This window comes from Oculina patagonica, chromosome 14 (assembly GCF_052425735.1).
Source record: "Oculina patagonica isolate OP01 chromosome 14, crgOcupat, whole genome shotgun sequence".
Taxonomy (NCBI): Eukaryota; Metazoa; Cnidaria; class Anthozoa; order Scleractinia; family Oculinidae; genus Oculina; species Oculina patagonica.
In genome coordinates this window covers 5,535,227-5,552,652 of record NC_135771.1, presented here as the reverse complement: position 1 = coordinate 5,552,652, position 17,426 = coordinate 5,535,227, and the positions used below count along the sequence as shown (strand labels likewise).

The 17,426-nt window shown below is 38.4% G+C and overlaps 1 protein-coding gene across 1 annotated transcript; it reads left to right on the top strand.

The window, feature by feature from the left end:
* The first annotated feature begins 1,123 nt into the window (after positions 1–1,123).
* On the top strand, positions 1,124–17,426 carry LOC144638106 (uncharacterized). The gene is made up of 20 exons (XM_078497282.1): positions 1,124–1,453; positions 3,687–3,734; positions 4,336–4,473; positions 5,142–5,378; positions 5,793–6,535; positions 7,083–7,251; positions 7,687–8,424; positions 9,047–9,285; positions 9,755–9,905; positions 10,278–10,339; positions 10,760–10,799; positions 11,521–11,577; positions 11,930–11,976; positions 12,343–12,402; positions 12,790–12,927; positions 13,306–13,485; positions 13,830–13,939; positions 14,467–14,620; positions 14,850–14,995; positions 15,390–17,426. Exons 1-20 carry the CDS (start codon positions 1,441–1,443, stop codon positions 16,417–16,419), a joined length of 4,500 nt encoding a protein of 1,499 aa, XP_078353408.1. The 5' UTR covers positions 1,124–1,440; the 3' UTR covers positions 16,420–17,426.

The following is a 17,426-nucleotide window of genomic DNA, read 5'->3' as shown; positions in this document are numbered from 1 at the left end:
AACTACGAACCCATTAGATTCACCAGCATTTTTGCGTCTGAGTTTAAGGGACTTATTTTCTGTAAGAGGGTTGTTCTTTTGAGTGAAGTGCGGTTTGTTCAAGATTGGCATCCGATATGAAAAATATTTTACCTATAATTATTCAATATTTACTTTGTAGATAAACTTAGAATGATAGTCTAACATTTAGAACGCAGTTTCTATTTCACATTTTAGTCGTTTACTAGAATGTGTTTTTACAATAAAAGTTTTACTCTGTAGTATGAAGTTTACCCTTTAAAAGTATAAGGCGATAAAATAGATTTGAATACTTTTGAAGCTTTTACTACGCGACACAGGAATAAGCCTCGAGCACACAATGAAAGAACCAAGAGTGACCCAAGAGCCAACAGTGAAATATTTTTGCGATTAGGTAATGCTACATGTTTTGTCACGCGCCATTTAATATACCGTAAAATTCCGGTTATAAGCCGCCCCGCTTATAAGCCCCCCCCCCCCCACGGTTATAGGCCCATCATCCTGGAAACAAAAAAATTCATCCGATTATAAGCCCCCCCCCCCGGATATAAGACCCCTCTACCGGACGACAGTACTGAATAGGGCTAAATGTTGCATTATTATGCGTTTTTAACTAAAAAACGTATTTCCATCTAACACTCCCATGGCTCGTACGTTTCGAAACGTTTTTTTCATTCCGCTTATAAGCCCTCCCAGATATAAGCCCCCCCCCCCCCCCGTTTATAAGCCCACCCAAAACCCCTTACGAAGTTGTATAAGCCCAGAGCTTATAACCGGAATTCTACGGTATCAGCTACGAGTCGATACGAAATTCATTATTCACTTGATACAGCTGGTGCATTCTCGTGATGGTAGCAGTTGAGAAAAATGTGAGCCTACCAATGTCCAACCAAACTGGGAAAATCCAAGGTCGTCTCCTGAGAAAATGCTTTAAATGTAACTTTTATAAACCCGGTCAATTATTGGCAAGCAGCCCATCAGAGACTTTACGGTGACACTAGGTCACACTAACGTCACAAATTCATAATTAACTTAAGTCTATTAATATAATATTGGATAATTTGTAGTTTAATAAAACCGTACACGAACTTATGATCGCACAGCTCGGAAAAGAAGTGTCACCAATCATTTGGAGGTATCTAGAACACAAATCACCAGAGAGCAATAATTATAGTATGAAGAGTAAACCCTTTTCACTTGTGTGACTCTTTGTGATGGACGCTACGTCATGTTGTCATATATACTGTCACACGTCAGGGGTTTCCCCGGAATTAATGCAGCTAGCTGAAGCAGGAGTTTAGCAGGTACGAAAAGTAAGGTCGGGTTAAATTAGTCCTCTGCAGGCGGAGGATCAAGTCGAACTCGCTTTCTTTCACTGTTTTTTGGTCTGCGGATGAGGTTGGAGCCGCTATTTTAACAATTATGTCTTCTGACGGTAAGCTAAGTTTTTAATCACATTTGTTTTGTTTTAATTGGTTGTAAATCAGTTAGCTGTGGACAACAACTTCTGCAAAACGGTAGATATGAGGCTGTCGGTTTGAGATGATGCTCCACAAGATAGCGAACTAACAACATCAGTGACCAAATTGGCACTTGATAAGCCAAAGTTGTGCTCTTGAGGGAATCCGTGCAATACTGCGCGGATCCACGCTATCCACGCTAGCTGTAGCATTCCGATGGATCGAAAAGCCTTCTGCTAGTTTGTGTTCATTAGCATACCTGCCAGATTACAATGTAATCATTGTTGAACTGAAACAACGCCGACGCAGATGGCTTATACTGCTCAGTCCGTTGTGAAATATATTGGTTCATTATCTGGTTTCAGCTCTTTTATCGTTTTCAAACAAACATACGTATTAGACCGTCTAAACACCAGACAGTTTTGATGAGATCTCTTAATCTCGAACTATAAGCGCGATCTTCATCGAACTGGAACCAGTGAGTTCTTAGCCATACATTGTATAAAATAGGTGCTACTGTTAATAAACATCAGGTGAAGTCTCCAGAAAAAGGAACTTTAATTCATAATTTCACACTCATTGACCAAGAAAACGTTTTGCACAGCTAGTGTACATTTGGTAGCAAACAACTATTAATAAGTTACAAAGCATTTGTTAAATCGGTAGTTTAAAATTCAGGCTTTGAGAACGTTCCACATATAAGTTTTTTCTTCGAGTCCACCACCACTAGTCTGTGCCTTTTTAACGCCAGTAAGAGCTAGTAATGTGTTTGCTAATGTGATTAAAAAACAAGGAAGTTATTGCATATTCAGCTGTAGCACGTCTTACACCGATCGGGAAAAAACCCAGGTCAGGTTTAGACTTCCGCTCTTTTGTTTCGTGACCCATATTGACGTCATTTGTTTTGGATCATGAGATTAGTTAATTAAGTTTGTATTTTTATCTCTTTAAAATTCCGGGTCATTAGTTATCTATCACCCCGAACAATGACAGTCCATGAAAGATAAATGACTAGAATTTAAAAGGCTATCGTGGACAGGAATACGAATCAGTACAGTAGACTTTCCATAAGTAGGATTGATCTTTTTTTTAAAAGTAAACAATATTCAAAACCTGCTAAGAGCGTAACCGTGACATCTTTGCAACCCAAATTGCTATATATGAGCTAAGACACGTAGTTGGTATTCAGTGCTTGTGATTCATTCAAATTAACCAGCACACAGTTTTAATACGTTCTAATTTCAATTTATCATGGGGACGTTTTTCGACACTTTCACCTCTCTATGTAGAAAAATGTATTCAGGCTTGTAAATTAAAAAGCTTCGTGACTTTTACTCAAAACATGCGTTCCGGGTCATCAAGAGCCGGTAATATTATGCATTACATGTACATGGGGGAACGGTGTTGTGCAATTCTGTCTATTTTGTCCCAAGAAGTATTTAAATTAGCAGCAAAATTAGGCATCAGTCAACAGTGACTCATTTGACCTGCAACACAATAGAATGTATATTGAGTAATCTTCACCCCGGGTCTAAGGTTTTTTTCCGGAAAATTTCGCGGCGCCAGCTCGTCTTCTTTGGCGTCATGTTTTACTTTCATTCTTCCTCTTTGCTATCAAACATCGTTCTGGGTCTGAGTTCGACCCGCCTACACCCCTGTTTCCTTCTTTAATATAAGGTTACTCTGGGGCCAATTTTTCGTTGTGACTCTCGTCTTCGCTAGAACTTTTATATGAAAAGAAAAGTCTTTTAAAAAATGCTTTACTGAAAATATTGATGAATTTAGTTTTAACTATTTGGCCGTGAGCACATGGTCAAAATACTATCTTAACATATCATAAGTTTTGTCTTAAGTCTCAAGACACGATTAGCAAACAAAGTTTAGCTGTTGGTAATAAACTGCCTCGGGGAAACTGGCATCTCTAAAGTGGTCGTCAGGAAAAATGTGATGAAACTTAATTTGTTTACATTAGTAAGAAAAAACAAAGGCAATATAGCTCTGTAGAAACATTTTGTGATTGAACTCATCTTAACCGAGTAGCCATGGGCGTGTGATCCTTTTCCGTTTGAAGTATAGAGCGAAAAAATTAAAGTCAACTTCAATGTTTCACTCTATAGGCCTTCTTGACCTCCTTCTACCATCATTGGTTAACAGGATATGAGAGTTTTGTTATTGCTATGCTAATGAGCTTAAATTTCTATTGTTTAGGTTCAAGTATGAGTGACTTAAGTTCCGACGTTTCCTCGCAGACTTCGGGTGAGTGGTTTGGTTTGCCTCAGGATTCTGCCCATAAACCCAGCAAATGAAATTATCAATTCAAGGCTATTAAATCTAACGCATAAATAAATTATACCGGCGAAAATAAAAGAAAAACGTCAGGAAATAGTGTTTGCATCTTCAGCAGAATCTTAATTCGTACGCATAACATCGTCGGGTCAGTTGCCTTACCATTCGAGCCTTGTGGTTTTGTCTCCATATAAAGCGACCTTCACACGACAAACTAAAGTCGGCAAACTCATGTTGGCTAACCCAATTAGTGCGTGTGAACGACACAACAACAGTTGGCAAACAAGTTAACAAACTGTTAGCGAGAATAGAGACAAGTTATATTTGTCGTCAACAGTAAGCCAACTTGTTTGCAGTTGTTGCGTCGTTCACACACACCAACTTGCGTGAGTTTGCCAACACAAGTTGACCACAAGTTTGTCGTATGAAGGCCCGTTACTTTCTGGGTGCGATAGTCAGAACAAAGCCACAGTACACAGTTAATTTTTTTTTAAATTCACGTCATTATAGGTGTGCTAGTTGAAAAATCGTTCTTAGAAGGGTAGCTAAAGATTTTAATTTTATATTCCAGATGGATGTTCAAGAAGTAATGGTAGACGTAAACCTGTTGTCAACCATTTCAACATCAGTATTTCTAACGTCAGCGGCTCGGCGGTTGTGGCCAGAAAAAATGCGAAGATCGTTGGTGCCCCTCTTTGTCAACCAAGAGGTACGTCATGACGTAAAAAGCATTATCAGTTGTTTTTCTCAAGGTGATCATCAGGGTGAAAGAAATACATATATAGATTGCCTTCGCACGATGTTACATTTTCTCTGGCTGACTGGCTCTCCTTTTTTGGACCATGCATACTAAGCCATTTCGTCAAATTGTTTAACACCACATACCGGCCATAAAATGCCTGTAAATGCCCTTACGAATTTGTGTAAATTCCGAAGCGTTTTGGGTGACGTGAACTTTTAACTGGGGACGGGTAGCTTGTATCCGAAAAGGGGGCTTTAGTCACTAGCGGCATATGAAACCTGTTTGGAATGAACAAGAGAAAAGGTAATTAGAAACGGCTTAAGAGGCACTGATGATCGACATATTGTAAGAACGTCACTCTGACTGCACTCTACTTGTAAACTTATTAACATTATTTGTCTATTTTTATCTGAAGTACAATGTTTTGCGAGGACATTACAGTAAATTAATATAAAAAGGTTGGATGGGGGAGGGCCTATATCCGGAAGGGTTTGTAACCGGAGATATTTTCTTGGTTACCAGGGAAATGGGCCTAGAACCTAAGGGTTCTGTAAGCGGGGGTGATGGGGGAGGGGGAGCTCATAACCGGCATTTTACAATATATATTTACCAAATAATTAACGATTTCATTTCAGATGAGGGACATGTTGGCCAGCCCAGCATAAGGACAACACAGCCTCCCGACACCTCCACACTCAACGAAGTCATTCACTCAGAGAACAACACTGAAACACCGGAGGAATCCGAAACTGTATGTGAAGACTGTGACAATTGCCCAGAATCGTATTTCTTGGTTGACCGTCAGCACCAATTTGGAAAGAAAGGACGAAAGTTGAATGCAAGGCCAAGTAAAGGCATTCTTTATAATAAAGGTAAATAACTTCAGATACAAATTCTGCTCAATAGCTGTCATCTAAATGGCTTCACGCGAGGGTTTCATCTATAGACTCAAAAGTTAGAACCGCGCCTTCCGCAGCCAGTACCGCTTTATAGTGCAGGTCTACAGGTTTCATGTTTTCACAATAGTTTATCCACAGACGTGAAAGTTGTCATTTATCTTTAGAATTAAGAAAGTAAAAGATTCTTTAATTTCAATGAATTATCACATTTGTAGCTACAACATCAAAACGCGCACGTTGTCAGGATACGTAAGAAAGTAGTTGACTAGTAAAACCTAACCTCCCTCTAATCGACTACCATCTCTCTAAAGCATCGCCTTGCAACAAATACCTCAAATACATTCCAAATATAGTTATATATTAATAAATTTTTGACAACAATTTCAGGAGACGCCAAGTGTCAATGGTCGATTGAAAATTTTCTCGAAAACCCAGAGAAATTCATTCAAGACATGGACATAAATGCTGGTGCGCTCAAAGAGGAAAAAGAAGACTTCATACTCCTTGAAATTCTCCCGCATTTAGAGGAATCATGGGGTAAATGCTTTTCTTCTAATGAGGAAGTCTACGAGATTCTAGCCAAAATATCTTGCAGCAAAAAGAGTGGCAAGGTCGTGAGACAGGCTCTTCAATTGCTTCTTCATTTGATCTGCAAGGACAACTTTGATAGCTGTAACGAGAACTTGCTGGTTATAGAGGCCGTTACAAGGTCATCTTTCTTCTCGTCCGAGGGATTGTTTAAGAAGGACCGACATTTGGAACGAGAACTCAAACTTAATGCATACAGCCGTATTTTGTCCTCTCTAGTCGTGCAACAAGTCCAAAAGGGGGAGTTGCCTATCGAAAGTCTGGAAGAAGATTTGAAAAGGCTTCAGGACGAGCTAAAAAGATTCGGTAATCACCTAAAGAACAAAAAGAAGGATGGTTTTCGATATTCAATCGAATTTATCCAAAAGGCAATTTTGTACCTGTTGAATCCCCCACAGAAGTTAAAAGTTTTTCTAGATGAATGCCAAGATTTTTGTTTAAACAAGGAAATCAGCAGCAGTGATTTAAAGGTTCTTCGCGAGCTCAAGAGGAATGGCAAATGGATTGATCTCCACTGCATCTTAATTTATCTTCATGGGAAGGTAAGTCTTCGATTTTTATTTTTATTTTAATTCCAGAATGAACGGAGATCAAGGTAGTAAAAAATCGCTTTCAAGTTAAGTGTCATATAAATGATGAATCAAATTAAAAAAAAGGGAGGATGTGGAAAGGCGAGGTTTCTTAACGGAATGTGCTCATTCATTAATTGATGCCCAAAGGGGCAGTGAATTGGTGAACGGACAGCTCGATTCAGATGATTTCTCAATTTGACATCCGATATTGGGAAATTCTGGAGGGCTTTGTACGAAAAGTCATAAAAATATTGCCTTATTTTTTAGGCCGCTAGAAAATTTTTCGTCTGCTCTTAATTTATGTAAATCACAGAAACTGCGACCATTTCGTTTAATTCACAGAACGTTCAAATGCAATTTTTCCTTAAGTCTTATTTTCGATGCTCAGGAGGTGGGATATCTCCGGGGGGATATCAAGCGTGGAAATTTTTTTTTGGCATATTATAGGAGAGAGCCAACTGAAATAACCATGATGATGTATCATTATAAATGTATCAATTGCAATCCATTTTTATAGGTGCACAGTGAGCGTCCCATTCCACAAATTGAGACCGAGAGACGGGCCATGACGCTTCTAAGGCTTCTTGTGGAAACTTATTTACAGGGAGGTGGTGGAGATGATTGGAAGTTTTGTTTACTAGCAGCGTCGATTTTGTCTGATATTGCGAAAAACAACGCGACCGACGGTGAGTCAGTCAAAACTTAGTCGAATTCGGTTTATTGCCGTTTAGTTTACGATACCTAAATTTCGGCTTGCTTCGGCACCATGCAATATCAGGAGAGTTTGGTCACGCCAATGGTTTGTGTATTGTCGAGAGGAATTCAGGCAAAAATGCTAATGGCGAGACCAAAAGAACCTGATACGTCACTAACAATCCGGTAACAACAGTGTCAGTGACTTGAAATAGCAGACAAAAGGCAAAATTTTGTTCAGACAGAACACAAACCAGAATCAATTGAAAGCGTCTGTCGTCCTCGTATTTAATGCAGTGCAATGTTTCGTAAGAAATATAAAAAAGAAAGTTTTTTTTTCGCTAAAATCAAAAGCAAAAAACTATCTTGGCGGTGTCATGGATGTTTTTGACTTTAAATCTTTTTGTTATTTTCTTGTTATGATGCAGAAGTGAGAAAGGAGGCTGGTGGGTGTTTAGTGAATCTCCTTAAAGATTTCAAAGTGCAGAAAAGACCGGAATGTAGAGCATTTGTTCAGCGACGATCTTCAGAAGTGCTGTTCTGTCCTGATAAGGAAACCAGGACTTTTTTGGTTCATTTTTTGTCCAAAAACGAAAATTTACAGCACGACCTTCCAGCAGACCTCCACATCAATCACCTGTCCTCCGCCACAAAAATGTACAGGACTCGGACATTGGAAATCAACCAGACAACGATAAGTCAAAGTTCACGCTGCTTTATCAAGCGTGGAATGTTCCTGAGAAAGAAAGTGGCTGTGAAAGCCCTGTTTGTCAAAAAGCGACATCTTTTGGAAGAAAATCCTACCTTCAACGCCAGAGAGAGTCTAATCAGGGAAGCCGACTACCTGAGACTATTGAATAAATCTCGCCACCCAAACATTCCTGTTCTCCTTGCCTACGATACTAAAAGTTTGCCATACCACCTTATCACTGCATTTGAGAAATGGGGAGATCTTTTGCAGTTTGTTCGCAAGTCTCGCGAAAGCAATCCTCATCTCCAACCAATCCAACTTCTGAAGATGCTGATCGACATCACTGACGCTTTGCTGTACTTAGAAGGGTTAGGTTTGGTGCATCGTGCCGTCATGGCAGCAAACGTTCTTGTGGGAGATGGTTACGTCTGCAAATTAAGTGGCATGCAGTACCTACGGCAGCTTACGAACCAGAGTAAGAGTCAAGAATTTATAATAATATTTCAATTAGTAAAGCCCGGGCCAAACGATGAGAGTTGACGAGAGTTGACTCTCATGAGAGTTTTCGTCAACTCTCGTCGACTATCATCAACTCGGGCCAAACGAGAGCGAGAGTCCGTCCAACTCTCATCGACTCTCACGAAATATTTGAGCACGTTCAAAGTCGATGAGAGCGCATGAGAGTCGATGACAGTGCATGAGAGTTCCATGCCAAATGAGAGTGAGAGTTTGAACTCTCATCAACTATCATCCTCGTTTGGCCCGGGCTTAAGGGTAAAGCCGCCTCAGCTCCTTTATACTAAGAAGATGCACGCAAGGAACACACAAAATAGTCCCCTTAAAATACCAATTTGAATTAAATTATTTTTAAGCAGTACAGTCGCTTTAATTTGATTCCCAATTATATTATGATTTTGTGTTTTAACTTCCGGTGTAGCTAGGTAGATGGAGTGGCCTCACTCAAAATAGTTTTAAGAAGTTTAAAACAAATAATTTTTCTTCACTTAATTACTAATCTTCTAGTTAAATATTCTCAGGTTCTCGGTGATAAAAATGGTCAACAAGTAGATACTCATATCATGTTTTATTACTTGCAGCTGAAAGTGCTGACTCGATGTATAGCTACTGTTCAGTAGATGATGGTTCTCCACAATTTGTCAGCGCAACAAATGACGAGAAGCTGCCTGTGAGGTGGCAAGCTCCCGAGTGTCTGACTGAACATCGTTATTCCACTGCCTCCGATGTGTGGGCCTTTGGGGTGCTTATGTATGAGGTGCTTACCTACGGGTGCGTTCCCTACAGGCACATCTTAAAGGATGAAGAGGTGCTTTACTGTGTAAGTTTAAAACAGGAATTCTAGTATGTTGAACTAGAAGTGCACAGAAACGCATGAAGATGCGAGGAGGGCGTTTAAAAAGAAATGTCAATAAAGCAACAACTACCTGAAGCATGCACGAAGTTCACAACAGGATTAAAAACTTGAAATCCCCCGCGCCAGGACGAATTCAGCGTCCTCCTCACGGAAAGATAAACTGTCAAGGCAATAGAGTGCACAGTTATCTTGTGGTTTAACAAAAAAAAAACATTTTTTATTAAAAGATGAAAGGATTTGATTTTACTTTCTTAATACAAATCTTAGCACTGATTTTCTTTGATTTTCAGTGGTCATATGAAATATAATATTTAGTCTTTCGTTCTCCTTGGAACAACCATATTCCAATCCCCAACCTCAATTCACACCTGAAAATCGGTATCTCTTTTATATTTACGGATTGAACTTACACTAGACTTTATCTGTTTTAAAGGTTACGGAATTTAACGAGATTGTGCCTTATGAGCCGTGCTTTGAAGAAGAGGAATATGATCTAATGAGGCGATGCTGTGAGTTCCAACGAAATAATAGACCCAAATTATATCAAGTCAAAGCAAGGCTTCAAGAAATGCATACAAGTGCAGGTAGTTGTGCGTATTGATTATTTTTACAACATAAACGCAGAATAACGGGAGATAAGACCGACCTTCTAAATGCGATATACCTGTTATGTGAAGCACAATTCTTTTAGGACTTGAAGATAAATATTTTTTGTCAGTTTTAATGAAATGAACGGAAAACTTACATCGGAAACTTTCAAATAATAATAAAAAAGTATGTTAAAAACGAGCTGTCGTTTTAACAAATTTAAAAATTTGGTTGTCGAGGCAATTTAAAAGATGTGTACTGGCTTTTAATTTATTATTATTGATTGTTATTAATTATTGCTAATATCATTATAATGATTTTTTCTCCCTTCCTTCATTTCTTTCTTCTTTTTCATCCGTCCTTTCTAGATGAGGAACAATCCCGACCAGATCCGCCCTCCCTGGATAATCACGTCAATTGCGAACCTTCTGTAAGACTCAGTTTATTTGCAATTAATCTACATCTACATTTATTGAGTTGATAAAAATCGTTTAAGACATCACATCAACTATAAAAATAGATACAAAGTAGAAACAAAACGTACATGCATAAATTAGATATAAAAATACTTAGTTACAATTTACTTTACTTGTTTACATGCTTCCCTAAATTTAATTTAAAATTCGATAAATAAGTACATTCGATAAATATGTATTGTTCTTACCTCTTAAAGTAATTTTTAGGCTCCACGCTTCTTAATCCCAAATCTCATTTTGTCTTAAGTACTGTTATGCAAACATATTCTGTTTATAAGCTGCGTTATAATTAACTGGTTAGCCTTAGAAGTATAAGCGAAAGTTTGCTAACGCGACTTACTCAACTTTCTAAGTCCTTTGCTTTTCTTTCACAGAACCTTGGAAATTCGGAGGATTTATACAGCTCTATTTCAGGTAACAACTACTCATTATACACGGGAAATTCTAAAACATTTCTGTCAAGTCTTTAACACTTAAAAGAAAAGGATATTTAACTTTTCTTTCTACATACATTTACGATTTATTTTCTCGGCATATTAGCAAATGTTTTGCTAGGGGCCTGGTCAGCCTCCGTCAGCTCCGAGGGTAAAAAATTGTGATTGATTAATTGATTTTGATTATTTTAAGAATAAACCCGAGGCTGAGATTTTGAAAAGAATGTAGTTTTTTGAAACAAATCTGGTATTTCATCCGTCCTTTTCTCTTGGGTGCTTTGTTTGCTCGGCCAGGCTGCAACGAAAACCAATGGTACATGTGCAATGTACACGCGTGTCGGACACAAACACTTGTATTGATACCAATCTTGCTAAACGGAAATGTCACGGAATGTTCTAGAATGTTATGAAATTTTCGCCTAAAATCGGCAGAAAAATAATAATTTCACCTGGGTCGGAAAAACTGTATTCTTATATATAAAAAAAGAGTGTAATCACTAATGACTGATTGAGTAAGTACTTACAAGCCTTTGGCGGTGCGAGCAAAAGACGTATTCAAACTAAGTTTTTGGCAGATAAATGAAGGCCTGTTAATTAATTTGGGTAAACTGATGTTTACAGATCTTTTATTTTAGAAACGTTCTGCTTAAACCACGTTTTATTATCTCATCTTTAATCAGGTTTGCTTTCTGTCTCATCAGATCTTCACGAAGAGTTATATTCGCAGCCAATCGAGGAGGACCAAGAAACGCTATGCGGTAAACATGATTTGTTTTAGACAAGCTCAGAGTACACTTCTACCTACAATCCTAAAATCGAATGACTTTGGTTTGATTAATTGATTGATTGCTTGACTAGTGATTGCTTGCTTGCTTGCTTGACTGACTGACTGACTGACTGATTGATTGATTGATTGATTGATTGATTGATTGATTGATTGATTGATTGATTGAATAAATTACTCATTCATTCGTTATTTCAAATCTCAATGCAAACTCTAGCTGGCTCTGATTCTTTTACGTACATCCAAATGCCCTGGAATTGCTAGATATTTAAGTGAAGCCAGATTAAGGGCCTTTGCATGTCACTAATGCTTCTCTTCTATCTTAGAAATTTACGACGAGTGCATCTCGCAGTCGAGCAAGGAGGTGATGGAGGTAAAAATCGCTCAGTTTTTATAAATACACGTCACTATGTTGTTATAATTATAAACTACCGTTTATTTCGAACTGAGAATTATTATTTGTGTTTCCTGAATTTTTAATTATAGAACTGAAATAGTGCCCTGAATGAATTAAGGGTTTACTTCTTATCTTTTTGTCCAAGCATGTACCCTTAACTGCTTAAAGCGTCAAAGAAAAGGGCAAACGTTTTGTAATGTACTAAGTCTCAATCCCTCCAATCTGCCCTTCCCCAAATGACCGTTTTGGTTTTGTCTTCTTGTTTCAGTTTTGGTTCTGCCTTCGTTTCTTCTCATATATAGATAAAATTTGTCACTGATCATATTCCATTTTACGTTTTAGATACCAAAAGTTAACGATCTTCCCACAGGGCAAACAGTTCAGGTTGGTGTTATTCACGAGGTACAAATACAACAAAAGAAAATGTACTTAGTTACCCATTGTAGAGTAAGGAGTGTGTTGCCTTTCGCGTTTATTGTAAAGCGCCATGAGCAATTACTGGATTTTGGCGCTATAAAAATACGTTTTATTATTATTATTATTTATTATGACCTAAGACTCGCTGCTTTTTAAAAAGGGTAACATATCTTGTTTGAAGCCTTTCATAATTAAACGGTGAAAGTTTGAGCTAAGCTGAAGTGTAGCCTTATACGTTGCGTTTCCTTCCATGTACTCGTTTCTTTACCAGTAAGTTTCAAAGTTCAAGAATGAGTTTATAATCAAGTTCTCTATTGTCAAACCGACCTGTCGCATTCTCAGCAATTAACTTGCAATGGTTGGAACTTTTAGGGTATGTCTGTAGTGAGTGAGAAGATTGCAAAGGGAGATGTCCAACATCTGAAAAAACTCCTCGCTCTCAACCATCCAAATCTTGTCCCGATCTGGAAAATAGACAGTTTGGATTCGCATTGTCCCACTGTGGAAATAGTGAGTAAAATAATAGTGGTACTATTACATGATTTTTTTCCTACTGTTTTTATAACGTTGGAATGGAGGCTAATAAAATGCGTAAGAATATTTTCAATTCAATGCAGATAACATGAAACTTTCTTTCAGTCCCGATAGTAAGAAAATGGCTATGATAACACCTAAGCTACATGGTTGTTATGGAATTTCGTGTTAATACAGCTGTGTAAATGTCTTATGCCTGAGAGTTCTCGTGATGAATGATCAAACCACAGGTCTAGAGCTCAAGGATGGTTACCTTTCCCTCTCGACACTAATTGAGATAATCCAGAAGTGACGAGACTGGTACGACTACTTTATGAACTGTCAATTATAATTTGATAATTTTCTGTTTAACAGATCTCAAAAGAGGCTCCTCTTGGTAACCTAAAGGAATACGTTCTTGACAAGCGATGCCGGATTGAGGACATAGTAACATTTCTGTCTCAGGTGGCGTCTGCACTGCACTATCTTCATGTAAACCACATTGTTCATGGAGACCTCAGCGCTGAATATGTGAATGTCGTAGCACCCGACAAGGTACGTGATATAACTGTGAAATGATATTGACTAAACCACAGTTAATTTCCACTTATAAATAAATAAGACTCATAAATTCCACACATAAATTATTTAGACCGAAAGCGACCTGGACCTCAAATTTTATTCAGAATCAGAAATACAGACACTTAAAACCTCTCTCATCCGCTGGGGGAGGTCTCTTATTTTTTTTTCGTACGGGCTGGGAAATCAGGGGAGAGGTGAAAAGTAAGCGCGCGGAGCCAGGAGAGAATCGAAACGAAAGCGCGCGGCTTCACCCACTGAAGGAGCCTCTGCGGAGGAGAAAGACAATTACTTCTCTTTTGTCCGTTTTCCCTGTGCAGGTTCAAGTTGGACGTCTGGGTCGCTCCAAGCCTCTTTATATGAGTGATTATGAAGTTACCAGTACTTCATGCGTGGTAGAGGCTGCCATGCCATCTGATTCTGCTCGCTGGTAAGTGAAGAAGGATATCGGTTAATTCACTATTTTATTTTTGTGCAAAAGCAAACCTTTTTCTATAATAAAGATATAAATAAACAAACTCCACTAAACGATCCCGAGTGCATTGTTGAGTTATATAAGCACTTGGGAATTTTTAAGAACACGAGAGAAGTGCATAGAGAAGCACGAGGCGCAGCCTCGTGCTTCTCTATGAACTTCTCTCGTGTTCTTAAAAATTCCCAAGTGCTTATATAACTCAACAATGTACGAGGAGAAAGTTTTTTTATTTCTTTTATGAAATGTTATAGAGACTTGCGCGCGCTAAAACTCGTGACGTATGCAGCGTACTTTATGGGATTATAATGAGTTCGAATTGACCAATCACAGCGCGCGCAATTCGTTGACATTATTTTTATAATGTTTTTTAAAAACCTTTATAATCTGCTAGGGCAAGAAGGGGGGGGGGGGCGGAAACAAAACCAAAACAAAAACCGCCTTACTTATTTCATAAAACCTTTTTTTAACAATGTTTTTGACAGGAGTGCACCAGAAGTGATCTTAGATGGGCATTACACACATGCCAGTGATGTTTGGGCGTTTGGAATTCTTGCTTGGGAATTGTACACATCCTACGCAAATGGACAAGATGAACGAGACATTTCGGTTCCCTTTTACGATCTCAATAAACACGAGGTAAATATATAGGAGAGCTGTACTAATCCCCTTCCGATTTTTTTCTTTGGCAGGTTTTGATAATGATAAGTTAGTTTTACGGTAATGTTGTTGGGCGAAAAATAGGTTTTTCGGTAAAAATTATTTATACGAATTAGAAATGATTAAATCCCAATCGTGATCACTTGCATCCTGTTGGGAAACACATCTTTGCTGACTGACTTGTACTCAATGTCAATATCTTTTTCAGATTCTCCCTTACATAAGAGACAATGGACCGTTAAGCAAACCTGAGGCCTGTCCTGATTGGGTATATATCATAATGCATCAATGTTGGGCTTATCAGTCTATGCAAAGGCCACCTTTCATCGCCATTTTTGATTGCCTCACAAGCAGGTACGTTTTAAATTGTCTTTTGCATAAAGTGATCAGATTAACACAATAACAAATTATTTAAATATTCACGAAAAATTGACTTTTAGCTACTAGGAAACTTCAGAACAAAAACATATCTTTAGACGCGATTGACGATTGGTGTGGAAACGTTACGGAGCCTTTTATTTTATAAGGAGAGCAGCGTTAATTTTAAACGTAATCAGCAGATGTAGTAGTGCCCACAAACTACTTTAAGCTTTTAGTTTTGCAAAAAAGAATGGACAATTTAAACGACAGTAATAGCCAAGGAGGCTTAACAGCAAATAACAAATAATATGCATTCAAGCGTTTTACGTTTTACAACACGCCACTGCTTACAATTGTAATAAGTGCTTTTACGTTTTCGTGTTTTAAGGGAGCCAATGAAGTCCTGGATCATGACAGTCTGGCAAGCAAATCACGACCAAAGCGAATGGCCGGACATGTCCATCCGTCAGACAGAGGACGCTTGCCATGTAACAGATTCAGAAAAACACCCTGCAAAGGACGTCATCGAGAAGATGTGCTCAGACGAGTTCTTCGAAAAACACAACTACAAATACGTGGAAGTTTCTTCTGGTGCTGATGAAGACGAAGAAAACGAATACGTTCACCCCTGGTTCTCGAAAGCAGAACGACACTCAGAAGCAAACAACAATTTGGTCAGTAACCCGGTGTACCAAGCTGCATACGGCAGTCATATGTCAGTGGAAAGATATGACAAGTTCCTGGCAAAAAACCCAGCACCAAAGGAACCAGTCGACAATGAATCAGGCTATTTATGTCCTGCTTTAATGGAAGCTGAACAACACAGTGACACTGAACGCTTTTCCTGTTATGAGAACACCACCGAAGTCGTTGGGTGCAAGAGAAGTCACACCGAAATATGCCACGATAAAGCTGTTTCAAGAACAACAAACGAAGTCGCTTACTCTAAAGGGACAAAGATTAAAAGAAGCGTTATAGAGTACACCAATAGTGCGTTCACTTTGGATGAAGACGAGACTTCGTGGCATGAGGACGCTGAGTCAATCATAATTTATGATTCACCTCCCTTAGCGTACCAAAATGTGGCGTACATATTGGATGAAGGCCATTGTTCCCAAGACGAAGATACGGGCGTTATCGCAAAACATGAAACATGCCCTGAAGAATACCAAAACATTTGCATGGTATCTAACTTTCATCAAGATGGCGTCACAGAGGAAGAAAATACATTGGCGTGTTCGTATCAGAATTCAGAGTATTTCATATGCAGGTCTTCCCCTGGAGCCAAACAGTACGGGTCCAGACCAGCTGGTGCCACAGAGCGATCACCAGTATGCCAACGTCCAGGAAACGATGGACGTGGTTACTCAGGAGGCGGTGTCCCGGATGGGTATGGAAACTGGGCAGAGCCACAATGAAAGCGACTACCAAGAGCGAGAAGCGCTGCCAAAGCCGAATCGTACACTTGATGATATCTCTGGCAGAAGTGGTGTACTCCAAAGTCCCATTCTTTATTACGTTCTTGGCTAAACGATCCTCAATTGGAGGTCATATATTACATTTAGGACTGTTAGCTATAGGTGCATGTGTAATGCGATGATTAAATATAAACAGTGTTGTTGTTGACCCAGCAACATGCGCGCAAGGGCGATAGTTTGATTTGATACTGTAATTTAGTGCGAATAGTTGACTAGAAGAAATATAGTCTCGATATAAGATGAAACACAGAATAAATCACACAATATTCCAGGATATTTTTGTAAACCTTTACAAGGAAACTGTTATTTAGCTCGGGTGCGTGGAAAAGTACCATGCACCGATAGAATATAGATTTTTTTAACCTGTCGATAAATCAGATCGTCAAATTATGACGTGTTTTCTGTATACACTAATATTCTAGGGCACCATGAGCATAGATTTCATTTGTATAATGAAATAATGATCATATTATTGGTGTATAAGAGTGTATTGTTGTCACAATATGATATGGCTATTTTTGACAATAAGTATTTTCGCATGTAGTTTAAATAATTTCATTTGATGAAAACTTTTATAAGATTTAGCCTATGGGCTTGTAAATAGTGTAGTTATGTATTTCAGTATTGCTTTGACAGTGAAAGCCATTTTGACACTGCATTTATATAAAATCAAGTTTATGTAGGAGTTTTGAAATAAGTTCGTTACAACTCGAAACTCAATCAGAAACCATTGGTATAAGAAGGTTGTACAAATATTTTATATTTTTGTTCCTGCAATCGGTTGTTGTTTTATAAATTCCAAGGAACAGCAACCGCTGATTGCCAGACACATTTGAAAAGTGTATAAAGTTAGTAAAATATTTTACTTTTAAGCCATCATCATCGATCTGCTGATCGGGTTACCATGCAGGATAAATAAAGTAGTTATTATCATTATCATAAATATA